Here is a 23,616-nt window from a genome sequence, read left to right as displayed (position 1 = left end):
TTTTAAATTTTTTTTTATCTTTCTGTCTCCCTCTAAATATTCATATACATATTAGAGACATTAAGTATGAAATCACTTCTTATTTAAATACTGCAGTTGCATAACAGAAAACATAATTAATAAAAAATTCCTTTTCAAATATTTTTCAAAATAAACTCAAAACTTATGTAATATAATGTTTCATTCATTATTTATTCAAGTTTTATTGTAAACTTTTATTGTAAACATTAATAGCCATATTTTTAAAAACATGATAAAATCACATCTCAAATGCACATTTCTGTGTTCACTATCTTTATTCAAAGCAGTATATATACCAAAACAAAATATAAACATATTGCAAATACAAAAAAAATATAAAATTATATCTGTAAATCACATTTCTGCTGTCATTTAATATGTAAAAACATGCTGGATCAAAATATATGGAAATGTGTACGTGGCCATATATTTGATTCTTGTAGAGTATATGAAAGATGCAGGATGTAGTGATTTAATTAAAATTAACTTGCAGAGACTTAAAACTTGCAGCAGAGAAGTATGTGATAGAGAAGTAACTATCACAAACATTAGGTCACATTTAAACCGGTGATTTCATCTGGCCATATTTAACCCAGCTGAGTCGAGACTGTTGATGCGTTCAGATGCAGTCAAACTCTTGCGTTTTTCCCAATGAGTGGTTAAATCACAGCACAGGTGTAAGAGAGCCCACAATACAAGATTAAACCCAAAGCTGGGATTGTAGGCTTGGTTTCAGGACAGGCCGCAGAAACTCTCACTGAGCTCCCACAGCTTCTTGGCCACGGCGTCATCTCTCGCCTTCGACTCGATGTTCATGTGCGGTGCACACTTGGAGAAGTAGTGGCCGCTGAGGTGCTCGATGCCTTGCTCCAGGGCACAGTGCAGTGTGGTCTGAGCTCCCAACTCAGCATCCACAAAGAAAAGGAACATGATGGGTTTCACCAAGAACCCCCACCAGAAGGCCCAGTAACGACCGATCTCCGTCCGTATAGCTCCTGGATACAGGAGAAAAAAATAGCAAAAATGTTTAACTGATATTGAATTTATTCATTTTATACATCATATCTGTGAAAAAGAATGACAGAATTTAACTAGTGATATTGAGTTAATTTCTATTTATTTATTTATTCATCACAACATGTATATGGTAATACTATATACCAGAGCATTTATAGCCTATAAATTAATTTGTAATGCCTGTCAATTTATAGGCTTTTATACAAATTAAAATCATACTACTCAGTATCTGATTATTTTGCTTATGACTGAGATACTGAAAATTTTGACATACACACAATACATTTAATTTATATGTATGGAGGTCTATTACTGTCAGTCAAAAGAAAGAGAAACTAAGTAAAAATGTATAGTTAGTAAGTGAAATTTGTATTTCTTTGTCACATTATATTCAGGAAAAACTACATTGATAAAATTTAGGACATAACAAGAGACACTAAGTTAATTTTTACAGCTGGAAAGTACAAATTATGATTAAATTAGTTTAAATTTTGGTAAACTAATATTTATTTTTATGAAATGCATTTGATTTACATACATGATAACTCATAACTGTCGCTCTTGAGCACTGTCACAGTGCTAACAGTGTGCGAAAATAGCCAATGTTAACTGAGAAATGGATTTCATGGGCGTTGATGGGCTGTGCTAGCTAGCTAATTCTTATTCTATTTGTTGCCTGATAAACAGAAAATCCATCAAATTCAGTGACCCTCATAATTTCATCGCACTCAGTACTGAAAAGAAATCCCAACGTTACAGGAAGCACTGTTAGCTGACTAATGTTAGCTAATATTAGCTTGCTTGCTAGTGCAGACAAATTGCTAGCTATCTAACATAGCAAAATAACGTCTTCAGTGATTAATGTCATTAATCCATCCAGACTTCAGGGCTGGGTGATAAATTAGCTAGCTCGTCATTTGCAAATTAATCGACTAATGTTACTAAGCAACCGACGCCAGATCAATATTGCATAGCTTAGTTACAGCTAGTTGGCTGAATCAGCTTGCTTGCTTGCTTGCTAACTTTATCGTTAGGAAAATACTACCTAAGTGTAGCAGTGTGTCTCAAACTGCATATTTCAGTTCTGAACACTTAATATTTTGAGTGCACAAGTGTGCTAAGTGTGTTTACACTGCATAGTACAGGAAATGCCACCCTCAAAACAGTCCAAAAGTTGCCTGTGGAATGACTGACACCCTCAAAGGTCGCCATCTTTGTGACAGGAGCTACGTCAAAACTTCTCAACTTTTGATATGGCGGCTTAGGACAACAAGGAGCCAGTTATATTTTTTGCACTAAACCAATAGTGTTGTCGAATAAAATCCGTCAGTAATGTTTGTTGGGTCTGTAATGTTTTGGTACCACGGACAATAACGCGAGTGCTAACGTTAGCATTCACTAGCTAGCTAACTTGCCCCTAGCTACAGCAGCACATTTAAATAAGCACTGGTGTTAGGGCAAAAGTTTGGTTTATGTCTGGGTGGAGATAGGGTTCAAATGTTGGCAATAATGCTCAACCATCCGTTTGCAATTCAGTGTTTAAAAAAAAGGTGAAGAAGAGGAAGAGGAGGTTAAAAAAAAGCTTTTGTCACTCCTAGTAAGCGCAAAATGGCAGTGCGCGATTTGAGATATCACTACCCTGTTGAAATCAGTGCACCACACAAGAAGTACGTAGTGTACATCGTGTACTACATTGATGGAAGTATGCAGTTTTGGAACACTCAATATGTTAGTTGGCTAGCTTGCTAAATTACTTCCCCAGCTAACGTGATCCATGATACTAACTCGTGTATTATGACAAAAAATATTGTTTTAGCCAGCAACAAAGGATGTAACGGTGCAAAGCGCTTTCTACTAGCCAAGAGCAATGACGGTGCGGCCAACGCACTAACCATAAACTGAGCTAAGGTTAGCCAGCTAACTGCTACTCTACATGGATCTGCAGTTTGCTGCTTAGTAACATCAGCTGATTAAGTAATTTGCAGATGGTAGGCGAGTCAGTATCATGGAGCCAACGGTCCAACTGAAAAATAGAAACATTGCAGACCGTAATGTTATTCTAAATATGATTGTTAATTATTTTCCAGCATTCTAGCAACACGACAGTCAATCACGGTCAGTCTTGTGTTTGTCACAGTTTTAGCTGATGCCCAGATGCTCACTTGCAGCTACAGAGCGCGTGCATTGGAGCTTGGACAACAGGGTGCCAACTGCTGTTCGCTTAACGGCCTCAGAAGTAGGGGTCAATAACAAAGATTTTCATTCATTCATCTTCTAACCGCTTCATCCTCTTGAGGGTCGCGGGGGGGCTGGAGCCTATCCCAGCTGACATCGGGCGAGAGGCAGGGTACACCCTGGACAGGTCGCCAGACTTCCTCCCACAGTCTTTGGACTGTGGGAGGAAGCCGGAGTGCCCAGAGAGAACCCACACTGACATGGGGATCGAACCGGCAACCCTCTTGCTGTGAGGCGAGAGTGCTAACCACCACACCACCGTGCCGCCCACAAAGATTTTTTGAAAGTTAAATATAGAACCTTTTAAGTATTGATTTTTATGTAGATCTTATAATTTGTCTTATTTTTAAGAATCATTTTTAACTTAATATGTTTGTTTATTACTGACAAAAATGTACTTCCACAACAAGGACACTGTAGATGATACTCAGCAGGGCTGCTCTGTGCTGACCTGGGTGGACACTGTAGCAGGTGACGTTGGTGCCCTGCAGCCTCTTGGCGAGCTCGTAGGTGAAGAGGATGTTGCACAGTTTGCTATGGCTGTACTTCAGGTTGAGGTGAAACATGGTGTTGCCCAAAGCTATGTCTCTGTGAGTGGTCAGACAGTTGAAATCCACCTTCCCCATCTTGTAGGTTACGGAGGACACAGTCACCACGCGGCTTGGCCCGCTCGCCTTCAGCCGCTCCAGGAGCAACACCGTCAACAGGAAGTGACCCAGGTGGTTGACGCCAAAGATCAACCCGAAGCCCTCCTCTGTCTTTCCATCATTCAAGAGACCTGAGGACAGAAACATTAAACCTACACTTGAATACAACAAGCAGGTATGTATAAAAAACCCCCATCATTTTCTTAGCTGCAAAGTCAGATGATGAGTTTTATCTCCACATAGGTTGAGAATATGTTTAGCCTAGCTTAGGACGAAGACTAAAGAATGTTGACATCAGGGGAACTAAAAAGTGGAAATTAGAAATAAAGACCTTTCTTTAATAATAGTTGGAATCTCAAAGGCCAGCACTTAAACATTTTCATAACTTAAGGGGCGTGTTTAGCCTAGCTTAGCATAAAGACGACAGTGACATTGATATCCGAAGAACTAAACAGACCAAATTACATAATTCAAACCTGTCTTACCACATGTGTTTTAGTAGGCTATTTTCTAATCTGTTGTCTGATTTTAATTTGGTTTGTTGTGACCTACTGATCTTCTGAACATGAACTTGTGAGGACAGAGGGCTGACCAGCGTTGTTGATGAGCAGATCCAGCCTGGACTCAGACCGGAGGAAGTTGTCAGCGAATGAGCGAACAGACTTCAGACTGGCCAGGTCGAGCTGCATGAAGATCACCTCGCTGTTTCCTGTCTCCTGATAACAAGGACAACAAGGAGAGGTCAGAAAACATAAAGTTATCTACTCTTCTGACAATCATTCAAATGTCATTTGTGGAAATATGTTCCTAATGTGCAAAGTTTGTTATGATGACCATTAATGTAGGGTAATTAATGGTTAACATAATTAATGGTTCAGAACACCAGTAAAGCAGAGTAATATATGCATAGTTAAAATCCCAGTGTTGTTATACTATATATCAGTACTCATTGAATGCCTCCCGTCCAATCAAATTGCTTGCTTGGAACTAACTGTAAGAGGAGCTAGAATGTAGCCCTGAGGTACACCAGATGTAAAACAATGGACTGTAACTACCAGTAAGAGTTTTACCTCGCTGTACTTAAATCTGAGGTACTTGCACTTTACTTTCTTTTTTATGCTACTTTATACTCTATTGCATCTTAGAGGAAAATACTGTTCTAATTTTTTCTTTTGTTCGCGGCATTTATTTGACAGCTTTAGTTACTTTCCAAATTAACATTTTAACACTTAAAATATATGACGAGTTTATAAAATACAACACATTGTCACTCCGACCTCGTCACATATTGACGATTTGGTCATGGACTTTCCACATCCACATACGACATGCAAGGTACCCTGGGTGTGTTGGTTGTTGGCGTTCTGGGACACCATGTCAAGTTCTCTTCTTTTAAGATACACTTCTGTTTTCACAGGAAATTTAACATTTACATACAGTCTCTTTCAAAATAAATGCGCTACGTCGGTACAAAACCACAAATTGACTTTTTTTTCTCTTCAACAACAAACACACATGGTTGGGTTTAGGCAACAAAAACACATGTTTAGGTTTAGGCAACAAAAGGAAGTGGTTATGATAAAAAGAACAGGATTTGGCTTTAGAATCTTTCGGGACGTGAACACCGCTCTCTTAGGTGAAAGTTGGTGTTTGTTGGACCCATTCACCACTGCTCCCACCCAATCCATGCGAACTTCGCCGCCTTAACTTTTGTCCTTGCCCTGCCACGTTTCCCCCTGACACTGCCGGGTGCCGTTCAACTATAAGTTATAAATTAAACTCCTCGATGTATAAAGGTCCAGCTAAAACCATTAGTTCATTAATCAATAAGTCGACCAACAGAAAATGATTGTGAAACTATTTGGATGTTGCAAGTCGTTTTTCATGTAAACATTTAATGGTTCCAGCTTCACAAATATTTCACTTAAATGTTAATAATTTTAATGTGCTAATAATAATGTTGAGGTTATACAATTAACATTATGAAGGTGTCACTTTGGGCTCTGGGTCACTGTGACGGACATTTCTAACTATTTTCACTGTTTTTACAAACCAAACAATCAGTCAATCAGTTGGAAAAATAACTGGCAGATTAATCCAATGAAAATAAAAATTATTGTTTCAAAATTAGCTCCACCTCAACCAACTACAACAGTAAAATCCTACGTTTACATTAATACATGAGCCAGAATCATCTAATAAGATCATAGTATGACAGACACAGGGGGCATTTTGATACTTTTTTGGTTCTTTTACTGCAGTAAAGGATCTGAATTCAATTGATTTAACCTAAGTCTAAATAAACAGGATTTAATCCAGATTAACTTCTCACTTCTACTGTTTTTTTGTCTTTACCTGGATGATTTCCTGGACGGCGGCCTCAGCTCGCTGTCTGTCCCTGCAGGCCAGAATCACCCTCGCCCCCCTCTTGGCCAGGTCCATTGCGGTGGTCTTACCGATGCCGGTGTTTGCTCCTTGAGAGGAAGTGCAGAATAACAGTAAGTACATTTCTATCTGCCATGCTAACAACACCATTTATGGAAATGCTGTTTTACCAGTTTGCTCCAGACTGGAATATCTAAACAACTATTGGATGGTTTTGACATTTTTGGATGGACGTTGCCCTGATGATGAATCCCCATGATGTCGGCTTTTCCTCTAGCGCCCCCAGCAGGTCCAAGTTCACACTTTCCTCTCAAATATCTCAACATTGTACAAACTTTTGTACACAAACTAAATGTTTGGTAAATGTTTCACAGAAATCTAAGTTTGGACAAACTGTATGTTTTCTTTTATGTATTTGTTTTTTGTTTCTATTCTGTTAAGTACATAAAATGTTTTTCATAACACCACTTCACCAAAAATAACTTCAGTTTCAGTGTCAGACAAGTTTTCCCCCCTTTCTTTGTTTGATCCACATTCACAGTTCAACAGGATGCACTTATCCATAATAATTATCACCTCTATATATGGTGGTCACAGGCTATTCATAGAGGGGGATGTATGCTAGCTGCTGACTAGCAGAGCACGCTGTCAATTTACAACTGACTTATTGACTTAATCAAATCTACTCATAAATTTACTAACATGTGTTATACTTTTCCGTTAAAGGGAATACTTTGAGTAAATACAGTTTGGTTTAATATACCTTAAATTTTCATTTAGAGCTCAGATTAAGTCATAGCCTGTATAATGGGGTTATTAATGCCTTTTCAGGGTTTTTGTTATGCTCTGCTGTTAATACACACCAAACAAAAATGGATATGTTTACATTGGCACAGGCAACTGCTCTTTTTGCTAGTGCCCCACTTGCAGTGGACTTTACAGGTCACACTGAATCCTCTCAAATGGACTGAATGCAAATAAGGACCAGCGTGAGAAAACACACATTGATGTATGTTACCGTGCTGCAGTGTAACTGTGTAGTGTTGTCAGAGTAGCATAACTTGGAGAAGTGATCTGAGTGTTTAAGTTTAGATATCAGTGAATGTACAGTGGACTTTGCAGTTTGTGCGCTAATAAAAGCTGCAGTTCCTCAAGACCAGCAGAAGTTTACTGTTTTGTTTCCCGGTTACTAAGCAGAGTGTCGGGGGTCAGTGAGTGCATCAGCTTAATTTTTTTAGATTGGACTTTTTTTATAGCAGCAGTAGCTTAGTATATATTTAGGTTGGAAACTGGGAACTGAAACCCCAACTGCAAGGAAGCCCCTTCTCTCTATGTAATGCATGTATAGGTCCTGTTTGTGTATGTGTGTATTTCAGAGTGAAATAATTGAATTTCCCATCAGGGATTAATAAAATATATCCTATTCTTTCCCTTCTTCTTCTTCTTTTTAGGTGGCTAAACTACATTTTCCTGCTGCTCCCATCCACAGCAGTACATTTCTCAGCTCCTGCTTCTCCAAACTGGGGGGGTGCCAACTGACATCTACTGTATGTCATTGACCTTTTGCGAAGCCCCGCCCCCTTGTGATGGTCTGTCAGAGTAAGCATGGAGCCCTCACTGACGCTAACTGCACTCCCTGAAGAAATATGATCATATTTTTGTAAAAATGAAAGAGTGATTCCAGAGAGAAGCAGACAGAGGGGTCTACAGTCTGTGCTTGAAGGATATATCCAGGATGTCAAACTGACTCAGCAGCAACAACAGGTTAAAAAGACAAAGATAGTTAGAAGCTGAAGCCGAACTATAGGCTACAGATCACAGTGTAAAAGTGAACAACCACATCACTGCTGATCGCCACACAAGACAATGAATATAAAGGGAAACTGCTGATATTGAACCAGCTGTGTGGCATCGCAGTGTGTGCAGATGAACAGTGTTTGCTGCTGCCAGCACCCAGACCTCCCCCGCCGGACAGGCAGGGATCTCTGGGGAAGACAAACAACGTTCATCTGCACACAATGTGATGACACACAGCTGGTTCAATATCAGCAAAGTTTCCCTGCTTCCCTTCACTGGTTCCTGTACAGCAGGCTCAGTCTTTGTTTCACTGTTATAATCATTACAAAGCAAAAGCAGCATGTGCATACATTCAGTAGGCTATATCTTCAGTAGCTAGCTAGCTAACCCTACACTTTTCAGGGTTTGATTTTGGTTTTGGAACAGGGAAGAAACGTATATCTGTTTCCAACCTCTCCAGGTAACGAGTATCATTAATACACGACGTGCTCCAGGCACAACATTTAGCTCCAAATCCACAAAACCAGCCTGAAAATGAAGGAAATGTGAAACAACTGCATTAGAGTCAGTGGAGCACAGCTGTGTTGTTGTCAGACCCTGGTCTGAGCCGGACAGATGCTACGTTATTATTGGCCAGTCTGTGTCAATTCAATGCAATTTAGTGACTATGGATAAATACCCCAAGCAACCCCAATTCAAAAATCCACACTGTCCCTTTAAGAATGAATTTTTGACCCCAAATAGAACAGTAAATCCCAGATGTTGGCTCAGGGCTCGGGCCACAGAATGAGCAGATTATGTGAGATCTGCCTCAGTTGATGTTGTGCTTTAGTGGTTGAAATGTCTTTACAACTTTGCAGTGAAGCAACTTTCCAAAAAACAAAAGTACACAGTGATACTGAGACTTTTTAGGCAGAGGGGAAAGTTTTGTTTATTCAGTGAGGAACTTGATTTTTCATTTTGAAACGGTTTTAAAAAGTTTGCCAGAAGTATCAGGCCTCTCAGAATAAGTGATTAAATGTCTCTTGACTCCACATGAAACATGTTTTCTGTGTCAGACTGAGCAGCAGGTTTCAGCAGCTGTTTTGTGCACATTTGCAACAGCTCCTTTGTGCGAACAGACCATTTAAGAGTGAGATCATCAGGTGGAGGCAGCTCTGCCTGCAGGCTGTCAACTCACCAGTGACGATGGCGGTTTTCCCATGGAGCTTTGCAGCACTTTTACATCTGGGCAGCTTGAGAACAGTTGCATGGAGAAGGAAATAAACGCCGACTAACAGAGCAGCAGCAAACAGCAGCTCCAGAGTCATCCTGGCTGCAGAGTCACTGAAGTTCAGACACGTAATGAAGAAAACATGCAGCTTTTCACTCGAGAGCAGCTGCCTCCGAGTGTGTGTTTGTTTGTGTGTGGACTCTGATCTGTGTAACAGTTTCTTAACTCTGCCCCCTCATCCACTCTGTATTTCCTCTGACTGTTACACTCTAAAAAATGGCTCATGGAGCTAGTCTATAAAGAATACAATTAAGAAGTTTTTCAGAATAAAAAATGTTTGCTGCATTACACTGTTTTAGCCAGTTAACAACTTATTTTAAGAAGCTGGTCAAAAACTATTTTGAGTTGGATGGAATTAAAATAAATAAGTTAGAATAGTTTACATAAAATAATTTGACCACTAAATATCACCACAACTTTTGGATAAATATTAAGTTGGTTTAACTTATTTAAGCTTTTTGAGGTCACAGCAAATCATGTTGGTTGTACTAAATTAAGTGAGTTTGTCAGATTATAATAAAAGACTCATAGGACTGACTCAATAATGCCAAAGTTGGAATTACTAAAAAAGAAGCATGCAAACTATTACCATAATTTCTTTAAGTTGAGACAATGAATCACTTTTTAGAGTGCACTCTAAAAAGTGATTCATGGGGTTAGTGGATAACGCATAAAATAATGAAGCCTTTCAGCATAAAAAAAATTACGTGTGTTACATAACAGTGTTTTAGTCAGTTGACAACTTCCAAAAAATTGGTCAAAATTAAAACATTTTTTTAATTGGAATGGAATTAAAATAAATACGTCACAACATCTTCCATGAAATAATTTGACCACTAAATGTCACCACAACTTTTGGATAAATATTAAGTTGGTTTAACCTAATAAAGCTTTTCAAGGTCAAAGCAAATCATGTTGGTTATACTAAATTAATTGAGTCTGTCAGATTATTAAAGACTCGTAGGACTGACTCATTAATGCCAAAGTTGAGACAGTGATTTTTTTTTATTAATAAGTTTAATAAGTATAATAAGTTTTTCAGAATTAAAAAAAATAATCTGTGTGTTATGGTAAAGTATTTAAGTCAGTTGGTCAAAATCAAAACAATTTTTGAGTAGGATGGAATTTAAATAATTACCACTAAATATCACCACAACTTTTGCATTAAAAATTAAGTTGGTTCAACTTATTTAAGCTTTTCAACGTCAAAGCAAATCATGTCAGTTGTACTAAACTAATTGAGTTTGTCAGATTATAAAAGACTCAAAGGATTAAGTCAATAATGCCAGAACTGGAACCACTGAAAAAGATGCATGCAACTTGTTACCTTAAAAGTTGAGACAGTGAATGATTTTTAGAGAGCACTCTAAAAATGGAGCGAGTCTATAACACATACAATAAAGAAGCTTTTTCAGCATAAAAAAAATAAGTTTGCTACATTACGCTGTTTTAGTCAGTTGATAACTTATTTTAAGAAGCTGTTCAAAATCAAAATAATTTTTAATTGGATGGAATTGAAATAAATAAGTTAGAATATCTATCATAAAATAGTTTGACTACTAAATATCACCACAACTTTTTGATAAATATTAAGTTGTTTTTCAAGGTCAAATCATGTTAGTTGTACTAAACTAATTGAGTTTGTCAGATTATAATAAAAGACTCAAAGGACTGACTTATTAATGTCAAAGTTGAGACAGTGAATGATTTTTTAGAGTGAAAAAAAGGAGAAAGGTTCAACTTTTTAAAAAATGAAGGTAACGCTTTGCATGCATCTTTTTTAAGTAGTTCCAACTTTGGCGTTACTGAGTCAGTCACAAGTCTTTTATTATAATCTGATAAACTCAATTAGTTTAGTACAACCAACATTATTTGCTTCGACCTTGAAAAGCTTAATTAAGTTAAACCAACTTAATATTTATCCAAAAGTTGTGGTGATATTTAGTGGTCAAATTATTTTAAGTAAGATATTTTAACTTATCTATTTTAATTCCATCCTAATCAAAAAAAAAGTTTGGAATTATGACCAGCTTTTTGAAATAAGTTGTCAACTGACTAAAACGCTTTGATGTAACACACTTATTTTTCAATGCTGAAAAGTTTCTTTATTTTATGAATTATCCACTAACCCCAGACTGCCTCAGCCTCTGACGGATCTGATCTGAAAGCAGTTTAAAGGTTAATAAAAAAAAAAAAGCAGGAGGAAGAAAACTAGAATAAAAAACACACTTATGAAATGCGATTTCTGGCAGCTGCTTCATGATCAATTGCATCACATATTCAGCAACTTAAGTTCAAAGGTTGAATGCACGAAGGAGAACTGCAGCCCCACCTGGTGGCTGATTGTTCCCATTGTGTTTTCAGTATCACAGCAGTGTCACAGTACATGTTCTCATTAGAGCTGAGTGAAGTGCTTTTAACGTTAACTAGGATTTTACATGACATGTTGTGTTTAGATTTTCTTTCACGCCTCATCTTTATCTCTCATTTACAGTTTCTCTCTCATTGGACCAGCCCTTATAAACAGAGGCTGAATAAATACTGTAATACTTCTACAGCGGGCTTGAGACGCGCCCTCGTTGAGGACTTGGCTCAGATTCTGGAGTTACTCTCTCATCCTGAAGCCTCCTTAAGGAATCTGATCCCGTTTGATTCAGCGGTGGGAACCTCTCGCGACCACATGCGTTTGTTGACGACGACCCCAGCAGGATTCGAACCCCTGACCTTCTGCACGACCTTCTCTAACCACTACACTAGGTCCTCTTTGATCTGAGGACCCTTACAGACTAAAGGAATATGAATAATTTACAGGGTAATCCAAGAATGGACACATAATTTGAGGTAACCAACAACCTGGATTTGCACATCTGACGAACATTGATAAAAAACAAACTGCTCAGCAACCAGACCAGGCCTCCATTTGTCAAAATATGTAGTCACACTGGGCTAGTAAAAGAGACTGGGCTTTTCACAGAAGTTTTAGTTTGGTTTGTGACAAGTTATAATTTCTGCAAGTTGTTCTTTATTCAATTGTCTGCAGCTATGAGCTGTGAGCTATGTGCTGCTGCCTGTCTCGGCCAGGACACGCTTGTAAATGAGATTTTAATCTCAATGAGTCTTTTACTCCTGGTTAAATAAAATAAAATAGACCTGCAGTTGAACCCATGAAATTCTGCACTGATCTCTACTTTGACACTGATGCTGGTGGGATTTAATAAGTTTATACTTCCCCAAACTCCATTTTGAATGTGTACATCAAAGTAACTACACACTGACAACTGCTCTTCGTTATACTTTTCATTATTTGTAAATACTACTTTATTTATACTCATACTATACTTTGACCTCTTCAGACGTTTTATTTTCTCCATGCTGCTGGAAGGTGACGTTGTGCCGCAAATCTTGACTCTTATTTCAAAGTAACAGCAAGTATGTTGAGATTTGTGTGGAGCTGCTGTAAACTTATTTTATCAACTTGTACTCGTCTTAATAAATATAAGGGACTGTTCTTTATTTATCAGAGGAGGGGGTGGCTGGGGTGTGACTGTTTTTTTTTTTTTTTTTTTACCCTCCCCAAAGTTATAAATATTTTTTCTTAAGCCTCTCTGAGTGACTTATGGAAAATGCATGACCCTCCCTCCACCATAAATAGTTATTAGATTTTTAAAAGTTACCCTTTTATGTTTTATTTTGAAAGTTGAAGAAATCCGACGAAATCCTGGAGTTGAAATAGCCTCAGTTTTCACTCTTGTCGTGCAAATAATTTATTTATGTATTCTTTTTTTGTTGTTGAAATATCACTATCTTTTTTTTTTTTTTTTTTTTTTGTCAATTGCTTTTGTCCAACCTGGTCTCACTCCCAAGTCGTCAAAATCCGGCACTTGGGCAGTGACTTGTGGTGTCAGATACGTGGCCAGTCGCTGTTATAGTTGAACGATGCTCGGCGGCGTCACGGGGGAAACATGGTGGAACAAAAACGAAAGTTAAGGCGGCGACAGTCCAAGTAGGGCGGGCGGGAGTGGAGGATGGGTTTCACCTGAGAGAGCAGCGTTAGCATGTCGTAAGATTAGAAAGCCAAACCCTGTTCTTTTTGTCTAAACCCAACCACGAGTTGTTGAAGGAGAAAAAAAAAGTAAATTTGCTTTGTTGTACTGACACAGGGCTTTTATTTTGAAAGAGACTGTATGTAAATGTTAAATTTCCTGTGAAAACAGAAGTGTATTTTGAAAGAAGACAATGCATGTAACAGGCGGCGTCAACAACCAACACACCCAGGGTACCTTGCACGTCGTATCTGGACGTGGAAAGTCCATGAGCAAATGTCTATGTGACGAGGTCGCAGTGAGAATGTTGAGAAAATCCAGCAATAACTTCTGTTTTTACAATTTCTATGATAAATAGTGCAACTTTGGCAATTATTACAGAAAACATGCCTTCGAGATGATGTTTTTTTTAAAAAAAAATCAGTGGTAAAATAAAAACAAAATACAGCCATTTAAATTTGAACACCCCTCCCTTAAGCCATAACAAAAGTCTCTCCCCAACAGCCTCCCTCTTTTTGGACCACCCTCTCCCCCTCATAAATAACGAACAGTCCCTAAGTTAAGAGAAACGATATCAGGCTGGTATAAAGTCAAGTATCAGAGATGAGACACTGACTGAGCTGGATGAAACCTTTTATTCTCAGAACCTGTAGGCACTGTGGGTTTGTCTTTAGTCTCTCATCTCTCCACCTCCATCAGTTCTTCCAGAAGTTCGGGTTCTGGCTCAACCTCCTCTGGAAGTTTTCATACCACTTGAGGACGCAGCTGGATGGGATGAAGGTCTCCGAGGGGTTCGGCGTCATCTGCGCCTGCGACACGGCGAAGGACGAGGCGAAGTTGTAAAGACTGTCCAGCATCTTCTGGGTGAACTGCAGGAAGGAGTCCACGGTGGACACGGCGGCGCTGGACACCGGGATCTGCTGGGCCAGCTGATCCAGAGCCTCCACCGACACACCGACCTGGGCCACGGAGGGCGACGACGACGAGGAGGCCATCATGCCGAAGGGGTGCGCCCCGCCCTCCCCGGCCTTCAACCCGGAGATCTTGAAGATGGCACTGGGCTTGTCGTTGGTGATGAAGCCGAGCAGCTGCCACACCGGGCTGCCGCCGCTCGCCGGGTCCGGGAAGGAGAAGTAGACTGCGCCCCCCATGCCGGCGGGGAACGGCACCGTGCCTAGCATGAACACCACCACATGGTTCACGTTCTCGTAGTCCGGCAGGTTGAACACGAACTTGTCCGAGGCGACCTGCACCGCGTCTGTCTGCACCAACCTGCCCGCGACCAGACAGCCGAACATCCCCGCTGACAGCTAGCCGTTAGCTTCGATGTTAGCCAGTTGCTAAACTGTAAACAGTGGTTAGCTTTAGCGTTGCCTGCTAGCTAGCTTCAGTTTAGCAGCCTCCGAGTGATGGACCCCGATTAACGGAACTTGTTTAACCAGTAAAAGGCGGAGGAATGAACCCCGCTGCCCCTCTGTCTCTGGAGGCAGCGCTAAGGGATCACTAGAAATTTCCAGTACAGTCCGTTATGGTGCGGACTGTGGATCTACCGCTCGACCATCGACTCTTCGTCCTGGATGGGAGTCACTTAACTACGTGGGTTGTTTAGCCCTTTATTTAGACTGACAGGCACAAACATCTCTCAGCTGTGGACGTTTTCGTTTTTTGTCGCCAGTAATTTCAGAGTCGAACCCTAACATCACCTGCTAACCCTGTTTAGACCTGTTTTTAAGTCTGATCTGAACACAAGCGGACAGCGGAGACACTTCGCCGTTCACACCTGCAACTATCAAATGTCGTGACTGCCAATGTCACTTAAACGATATTGTAAAAGGGCTCATGTTTAACTTTCGGTGTTCTGTTGGTTAACCCATAGACACACATAGACGTATATATGTCTATGGGTTAAACGGTGGTGATGCATGGTTAAGGAGTTCTGCCTGGGAGACTAAGTACAGGGCAAAATATCCCTTAACAGTGGTGGATGTTCGATGATTCGTTAATCGACTTGGTGGCACCAGCGCAGCAGATAGGTTAGCGGCAGTAAGCACGACCGGAAATGAAAATCCTTAACAATTAATGCTAAATATAACAAAATAAAATAAAAGAACACAACCATAAAAGAATAAATAAATGAATAGAATAAAATAAAAGAACACAACCGTAAATAAATAAATGAATTAATAGAATAAAATAAAATGAAATAAAAGAACACAACAATAAATAAATATATAGAATAGAATAAAACAAATTAAAATAAAAAAACACAACCACAAATAAATAAATGAATAGAATAAAATAAAATAAAAGTTGAATGAAAATAAAATAAGAAAATAATCAAATTGAATAAAAAGTTAAATAAAAATAAGAATTAATTAGTTTAATTTAAAAGGTGTTGTAAAACATCTTCAAAGTCGCAAAAAAAAAAAAAAAAAAAAAATCACCTTAAACAGAAAAACAAAATTGAAACTACCTCTGTATGACGTATTTATCCACAGTCAGTGTATCACCTACAGTGGATGTCAGTCAGCACGCCCCCAGTTTGGAGAAGCAGGCTGGAGTCCGACACAGAAGCTAAGCAATGTACTGCTGTGGACGGGGCAGCAATACAACATATTTCATTCACCAAGTCCCACTTAAAAAAAAATCACTATCAGTTTAAGTGTTTGCTATACTGAGAATATTTTCACTGCTTTACCTTTCTGTCAGACAGCCCATTAACAGCTTCAATTCCCCACCAATGCTCTCGTCAAAGTCACCAGACTCCACTGACAAGAACAGGAGCTGCTGGGCTACCACTGCTTCAATCATTGAGTTAGTTAGTGTTATTGTGTGACTTTGGTGAGGCCAAACTAAAGTCTCACAATAACAGACAGAATAACTGACAGAGGCAGCAGCAGACCAGCAGCTCCTGTGTTCAGTGATGTTAAATGGCTGTTTTTCTCAGTGGAGTCTGGCTTTGAAGAGGGCGATGTAACAGCTTCAATTCCCTGTTGGAAATCGCTGTCTGATGAAAAGGTAAGTCAGTGAAAATACTCCCAATACAGTGTACACTTAAACTGATAATGACTGTTTCAGGTGGCTAAAATACATTGTATTGCTGACTTCGTCACAGTAGTACATTGCTTAGCTTACATGTTGGACTTGAGTCTGCTTCTCCAAACTGGGGACGTGCTGACTGACATCTACTGTACGTAACACACTGACTATAGATAAGAACCTCATATAACCCCACTTCAGAAAATCCAAACTGGCCCTTTAAGATAAGATAAACTTTACTGTTGTGCAGCAGCTGCAGGGAAAGTGACAAAGGGCGCAAATAAACAAGAGACGGACGAAGGTGTAAAAACCAACAATGCCAGAAATATAAACATGTTAACAGAAGGTTTCAAATTTAAAATATACACATGTTTATTTACTTTAAACCCTTCAATTAAGTGTTGAACAGATTTACAGGAGTTTATTTCCAATAAACTGGGCACTGGAAGTTAAGACATTGAGTGATGTGACTATAACAATAAAGTAACTCTGTGCTTTATTGTGACAAAAGTGTAATCTTCATTTAGCCTAACATAAAACAATAATAAATAATATCTGAATCATGAGGAGTTGTTTGGTGATTTGTTTTCATATTGGTGTTCAGTTTTTAACGTCATTATCAAATGTTGGTTTCATGTAATTTGAAATTTGTACACACAATAATGTACATTTATTGAGCTGCTTAATTCTATGTTTGTTGGTACATGTCAGTAAAATAAAAATAAAACTGTAGTTGCAGGTTAATAACTACAAAGAGGTGATATTTAAATATAGCCTAGCTGTCTGAAGGAATGATGATGAGTTGATGAAAAATTAAGGTGTGAAGTAAATTAAGTCCCTCAAATATGCATCTTAACTACATTCCTGTTTACATTTCAGTTTTTACAATTAATGTGCACATCACTCCCACAAATACATATCATTTTATGATATGTCAGCCTATATTTGAACCTCTGCACTATTTAAGGTCTTAGATTTTCTCTTTTGACTTTGTACACATGCTATTTCATGAGAATTGTTGGAGGAGCCTGAGAGCTTAGATTCTGATCGCCAGTTTTTCTGTTATTGTTGTAAATATATTACAATAAATAACTTTATACTTGAAACACTTTTACTGCAAATATGCAAAATGTTTGTTTGACAAACATTGTATCTGCCACCCAGCCTGAGTTTTGTCTGTATTCTCCACATTGTCTCATTTTATCACTCAGATGTCAGTAGTTTGTCTTCCAAATTTTGCATACATACATGATTTAGTTGTTAAAATTTAAGCATTTATTTTTTTATTTAGTGCATATGTTTTCTCACAGAATTTAAATATAAAAGAACACACGCATGTGTAGGATTAATGGGATTCATTCACAGTAGTGGCTGTAGTAGTAGCGATAATAATAATAATCAATTATTTCTAGATATTTACTTAAACTGCAAAAAATGTTTACAATACAGAAATAAACCATTCGATTGCAGACAATTTACTAAATTTGTAATTTTTACATGGATTTGTAACTAATTAAAATAATGGTAAAATATTGCCACAGCTGTTAACTTTAAAATTTGTTTTCTTTTTTTTCAGTCTAGATTTCACAAATAAACTGCTTTATTTTGAAAAACAGTAACCGGATGTAGTCTGTTCTAATATCCGCTGACTTAACGGCGGTGCTCCATCAGCGGGTCGGTTCAGCTGTCTGTACGGTGACATTTAGAGCATCAAAATAAAAGGAAATAAACTTTCTTCTCACCTGTGTGTTACCGGACACTGTTCTCTCGGGATCAAGGACTTTACCGGACACCAGCAGGTAAACGGTCCCGTTTTTATCTCGGTGTGTCTCCAAACTTTTGCCCGTTAGCTAACCCGGTTAGCCACCCGATGCTAGCCGCGGAGCCTGTTAGCCTGCAGCCCGGTTTTTAAACATTGATGAAGAAGCTGTTTTACACTTTGTTGTGTGTTTGTGTGACGACAGAGACAGTTTGTGTTTTAAGTTCAGCCGCGGACACACTTTAGTACATGTTGTACCGGTGACTGGTGCGTTTATAGGTCTCTTTATGTGTCAGTTAAACAGGAGACTGTTGACATGTTAGAAGTGAACATGATGTGTTGAGTGTGTGAAGCTTCACAGTCAAGCTGATAAACCAGCTCTGGGTTTATAATTACAACCCTGATGTTGTGTAACATGTAAATAAAAACAGAATGCAACGATTTGTAAATTATTTTTAATCTATATTTAATTGAATACAGCACAGAGACAAGAAATAAAATGTTCTAACTGATGGACTTCATTGTTTTATGTGAAATATACACTCATTTTGAATTTCATGTCTGCGACACGTCCCAAAAAAGTTGAGACGGGCAACTAAAGACAGGGAGATTTGTGGAAATCTGAAGAAACACCTGTTTGGATCGTTCCACAGGTGAACAGGTTATAAGTGGTAACGGATGTTTCACTGATAGGTTCAAAGAAGCATCTTCAAAAGGCTCAGTCGTTCACAAGCAAACTGTGAAAAACTGTGTCAGCAAATAGAAACAGTGAAAAAATGTTTATCAGTGTATGATTGCAAATAATTTAGAGATTTCACCATCTGCAATTCATGATGCCATCGAAAGATTCAGAGAGTCTGGAGAAGTCTCTGCACTCAGAGGGCGATGCTGAAATCAATATTGAGTGACCGTGACCTTTGACCCCTCAGGCTGCTCTGCATTAAAAACCGACACAACTGTATAAAGGATATTACGTCATGAGCTCAGGAACACTTTGGAAAACGATGTCAGTAAACACATCGCTGCATCTACTAATGACAGTTAAGACTCTACCGTGCAAAGTGAACGCCAGACATCGACAACATCCAGAAACACAGCCGACTTCTCTGAGCCCGAGCTCATCTGAGATGGCGTTACTTCCCCGCCAGAGATCTAGGGGAAGGAGGGAGTAACACAGTGAAATGCAGGACACTTTAAAAAAGACAAAAAGGCAAGTTTAAAGGACGTTTATTCAAAAACAGGAAAAAGAACCATCAACGAAAAACAAGCTCCAAAAGGGAAATGAATCGCCTGTAGCAGGGACACACAAAATAAAGAAAAGATTAAACACAGCCAACAAAGATCACCGCACTTAGTCAAACTCTCACTTATTAGACACACAACTATCACAGCTCCACTCCACCGTCATCCATTTATACCCTCGCTGATGAGGAGTGAAGATCAGCTGCACACTGAAAAAAACAGACAGGGGAAAACACGAAATAAAGGGCGGGCCCAAAACACACAGGCACGAAACAGATGGACTGACACAAAGTGGAAAAGTGTGCTGTGGTCTGACGAGTCCATCATGGACGCCGTGTCCTCCGGGCCAAAGAGGAGAAGGACCGCCCAGACTGTTACTAGCTCAAAATTTAAAGCATCTGTGATGGTATGGAGGTGTGTTAGTGCCCATGGCATCATGGGTAACTGTCACATCTGTGAAGGCACCGTTAATGCTGAAAGGTACATACAGGTTTTGGAGCAACATATGCTGCCATCCAGACGCCGTCTTGTTCAGGGACGTCCCTGCTTATTCCAGCAAGACAGTGAGACACATTTTGCACGTGTTCCAACAGCGTGGCTTGCAGTAAAAGAGTTCAGGCACTAGACTGACCTGCCAACATGTGTGGAAGATTATGAATCGCAGAAGACAGCAACAAAGACCCCGGACTGTTGAGCAACTGAAGTCATATATCAAGCAAGAATGGGAAAGAATTTCACTTTCAAATCTTCAACAATTAGTGTCCTCAGTTCTCAAACACTTCCTGAGTGTCATTAAAAGTAGAGGTGATGTCACACAGAGGTAAACATGCTCCTGTCCCAACTTTTTTGGAACGTGTTTCAGGCATCAAATCCAGAATGGGTGTATATTTATTACGTAACAAAAAAGTTAATGAGTGTGAACATTGAAGATCTTGTCTTTGAACTGTATTCAATTGAATATAGGTCAAAAAATAATTTTCAAATCATTGCATTCTGTTTTAATTTAAGTTTTGCACAACGTCCCAACTTTTTGGAGCGGGGCTTGTATTGAGCCTGAACACAGACGCAGTGCAGTGGGAAGTTTGCAGGTGCTGAGGAGGTTTCTGTTTCATTAAATCTTAAAGCACTCTGCAGTGAAGTGTCTGTTTAAAGCAGAATGTGTTTTTCTGTGGACAGTGGGTTATTTTTAGAGTCTTCCTGCGTCTCTGTGAACATCGGTGTGTGTGTGTTTGAGCAGTATGTGTGTGTGTGTTAATGGAGGAGACAGAGTTGTGCTGTTGAATCATTTATGAGCTGCCCTCTCTGTCTCTCTCTCAGATATTCTCCCAGCGTCTCCTCTACTCCGTCCTGTTCCGGTCCGATCCGCTCTGTCAGCTCTCAGTGGGACACAAAGACTCGACAGTTCAGTGTGAAACACTCGAGTCTCTCAGCGGAGCTCACAGGTCCTTTAACAGACTGTTGTGTTCAGCGTTTGTCTTCCAGGTCGGGTTTTTCCCACAGAGTGACACGTGAACACGGTGCTGCTGGATGTCGCAGCAGCCTGGTTTCAGCTGCACCTGAATGCAGCACAATATAGAGCAGATACTGAAGGGTTAAAGGGGCAGTCCACCAAATTGTACAAGTCCTTCTTCGTCCCACTCAGTCTTTAAAGACTTTGAAGGAGTTTGTCTTAAAGATTTACTGAAGTTATCTCAAGATGTGCCAAGGGATTGGAAGTGATAAGATTTTATTGATACCACCGCCGTTATCGTATCTGCTTATTGGTCCGATTCCCTTCTTAGGGACTTTCACACAGGAGACTACACCGAGCCGCTACTAAGTCCCTTCATAGCACCGCCTTTGCTCTTAACAACGAACCAAAAAAGGGCGACATCATGTCGATGGCTTGACATGGCAATAACAATCATTTACCATCTCGGTTTTCTGGCGGCTGATCTCGTCCTCATCTCTGAGTTTAAGGAGCTCCCGGACCTCACTGTTTTCTCAGTTTGTGGACATTTTCAGCTGCTATTCTACTTCTTTGAGTTAGCTGCTAACTGCTGCTAGCTGCTTTTTAAACTTCCCAGCGATAGGTTGCAGACATAACACATTGTAAAAACGTCACACCCGTCCTGTTCATGATTCCATCCTGCCGACTGTCCCTTTTACAGATGTCAATTCGGTGTGCCACGTCTTTTCCCCAGCCACGATGGCGTCCACATCCTCTCCCTCTTCTTCTTCAGACTTTCTCAACACACATAAATGCCACCGTGGCAACCGCTTCACTTTTGTTTTCTTTCGTTTTTCTCTTCCCACTACAGGCGCTGTCATCGTACAGTCTGCATGCATCAAACCCAAGTTTATTAGACTCATGTCGCACAGTGTAGCTGCACTAAACTTAGAAGATTGCTAAGATCTCTCAGTCTGTAGGAGGCTTTACAAAGGCCCTAATGAAAAGACAGTGCTGAGTTGCATTGTGGGAAATGCATTGTTTTTGGAGCTTAACCCAAACGTGCTTTTCTTAACGTGTCTCTTACTGAATGTATTTCTGACCCTTTTTGTGTTTTCTCTTTGTGTCTGACAGGATATAGGGGAATGGCAGAGCAGGACAGATTTCACCCTCACTGAGAGGAGGAAGAGGAGGTGGAGGAGGAGGAGGAGGACAGGCGGAGCTTCAGGATGGAGCGAGCTCACAGCCTCCTGTTGAATGAGGAGGTGTGCAGTCAGCTGGGTGAACATCAGAGGGCGGAGTTCATCTTCGAATGGCTGAACCACCTGAAGAAGCTCCTTCCTGCCACTGAGCGGGTGAGAGCTGAGCCCAGCCTTTAATAAGACCTAATAATTAATAAGCTCATTAATGAAGGTCACATGATGCTGGTAATCAACCTAAATACGTTCAGGGAATCATAAACATCAGAATCTGTCTCTTCATTTCAGGCCGACATCAAACAGAACCAGCGGCGTCTAAACGAGCAGCTGTCAGGGATTCTGATTGGCTCCCCCGGCCCGCCGACCCGCTGGCTACTGGCTCACTGCTTGGCCCTGCTCTACCGCCTAGGAGACCCCATTACTTCCAGCCTATTGGTGGACAGGTGCAATGACATCATCCGCAGCAAAGACGACTCTCCGTCAGGACTCCCGACCCGACTGTAAGTCAGGCTGCGTTCACGGTACACAGGGAAAATGAGAAAAAGAAGCTTTCACCTTTGAATACTTAAAGAGTTTAAACTTTAATAATGAATGTTAATATTCATACATTCCTGTCACATTAAACCAATGAAAGATAATACTGAGCTTCAAAAAGTTCTTGATGTGTTTCCAGAGAAACGACATACACGTGTGTGTGTGTGTGTGTGCGTGTGTGTGTGTTTCAGGGCAGCCATTGCGTGTCTCGGTGCTCTGTTTGAGCAGCTCGGTCGGATGCTCATCGGCTCCTTCAAAGACACTCTGAGCAACCTGCTGAAGGCCATGAAGAGCGCCGAGGTCTGTCTGCTGCTCACTTTGTGTTGTGTTTAGGAATATTAATAAGTCTCAGTCAAGTTGTTGTCGATTTCCCCCCCCCATTGGGTAAGAGATGCCCACACAGACTCTAATTTACACATTTATTCATCATTCCAAAAAAGTGGAGACGCTGTGAAAAATGTAAATTAAAAAAATGCAACAATTTGCAATTTTTTGACTTATATTTAATTGAATACAGTCCAAAGACAAGATATTTAATGTTCAGATTCATGAACTTTTTTTTTATTGTTATTTTTTTTTCTAGAACTATATATATTCTATATTTGATGCCTGCAACACGTTCCAAAAAAGTTTGGACAGGAGCATGTTTACCTCTGTGTGACATTATCTTTTCTTTAAACAATGCTCAGGAAGTGTTTGGGAACTGAGGACACTAATTGTTGATGCTTTGAAAGTGATTTTTTTTCCTATTCTTGGCTTATATACAACTTCAGTTGCTTAACAGTCAGGAGTCTCCATTGCTGTATTTTGAGCCTTTTAATGTTCCACACATGTTCAGTAGGAGACAGGTGTGGATTGCAGACAGGTCAGTCTGCTACCTGCACTCTTTTACTATGAAGCCACACTGTTAAGTCCCTCCAGAAAATCGCAATCTTGAGATCTCAATAATTACTGCAAATTCAACGAAAGTCTGCAATATTTGCGGGGCTTGCAATT

The 23,616-nt window shown here is 39.8% G+C and overlaps 3 protein-coding genes and 1 long non-coding RNA gene across 5 annotated transcripts in view; 2 read left to right on the top strand and 2 right to left on the bottom strand.

Annotated features, from left to right (window-relative positions):
* Positions 1 to 277: 277 nt before the first annotated feature.
* Positions 278 to 10,451, bottom strand: LOC125900640 (dehydrogenase/reductase SDR family member 13-like). Its single transcript, XM_049595768.1, has 5 exons — positions 9,283 to 10,451; positions 6,276 to 6,394; positions 4,513 to 4,636; positions 3,725 to 4,051; positions 278 to 1,016 (listed from the first exon to the last, which is right to left on the bottom strand). The coding sequence occupies exons 1-5, from the start codon at positions 9,410 to 9,412 to the stop codon at positions 754 to 756; spliced, it is 963 nt and encodes a 320-aa protein (XP_049451725.1). The 5' UTR covers positions 9,413 to 10,451; the 3' UTR covers positions 278 to 753.
* Positions 4,545 to 8,249, top strand: LOC125900644 (uncharacterized). Its single transcript, XR_007450868.1, has 3 exons — positions 4,545 to 4,661; positions 6,305 to 6,418; positions 7,757 to 8,249. It is a non-coding gene; the product is annotated as an uncharacterized LOC125900644 (long non-coding RNA).
* A 3,583-nt stretch (positions 10,452 to 14,034) lies between the features above and the next one.
* On the bottom strand, positions 14,035 to 14,987 carry hikeshi (heat shock protein nuclear import factor hikeshi). The gene has a single exon (XM_049595772.1). It carries the CDS (start codon positions 14,714 to 14,716, stop codon positions 14,114 to 14,116), a length of 603 nt encoding a protein of 200 aa, XP_049451729.1. The 5' UTR covers positions 14,717 to 14,987; the 3' UTR covers positions 14,035 to 14,113.
* Positions 14,988 to 18,098: 3,111 nt separating this feature from the next.
* Positions 18,099 to 23,616, top strand: part of heatr5a (HEAT repeat containing 5a) — a 33,786-nt gene continuing 28,268 nt past the window's right edge. For both annotated transcript variants that reach the window (XM_049595826.1, XM_049595825.1), the window contains exons 1-4: positions 18,099 to 18,256; positions 22,022 to 22,242; positions 22,375 to 22,586; positions 22,812 to 22,920. In XM_049595826.1, coding sequence (XP_049451783.1) covers positions 22,117 to 22,242; positions 22,375 to 22,586; positions 22,812 to 22,920 — 447 coding nt within the window. In that variant the 5' untranslated portion in view covers positions 18,099 to 18,256; positions 22,022 to 22,116. The remainder of the gene's footprint in view (positions 18,257 to 22,021; positions 22,243 to 22,374; positions 22,587 to 22,811; positions 22,921 to 23,616) is intronic.

The sequence above is a fragment of the Epinephelus fuscoguttatus genome, linkage group LG14 (genome assembly GCF_011397635.1).
Source record: "Epinephelus fuscoguttatus linkage group LG14, E.fuscoguttatus.final_Chr_v1".
NCBI lineage: Eukaryota > Metazoa > Chordata > Actinopteri > Perciformes > Serranidae > Epinephelus > Epinephelus fuscoguttatus.
Note: the sequence above shows the minus strand (reverse complement) of the source record. Positions and strands in the feature narration are given on the sequence as shown.

What these genes read in the sequence shown, in the direction of transcription:
- LOC125900640 (XM_049595768.1), bottom strand. Translation starts at nt 9,412, where the DNA reads ATGACTCTGGAGCTGCTGTTTGCTGCTGCTCTGTTAGTCGGCGTTTAT. An exon ending in GAAAACCGCCATCGTCACTG is followed by an intron (nt 6,395 to 9,282) that starts GTGAGTTGACAG and finishes CTTCCTCTCAAG; the next exon opens with GAGCAAACACCGGCATCGGT. An exon ending in CTGCTACAGTGTCCACCCAG is followed by an intron (nt 1,017 to 3,724) that starts GTCAGCACAGAG and finishes TCCTGTATCCAG; the next exon opens with GAGCTATACGGACGGAGATC.
- hikeshi (XM_049595772.1), bottom strand. Translation starts at nt 14,716, where the DNA reads ATGTTCGGCTGTCTGGTCGCGGGCAGGTTGGTGCAGACAGACGCGGTG.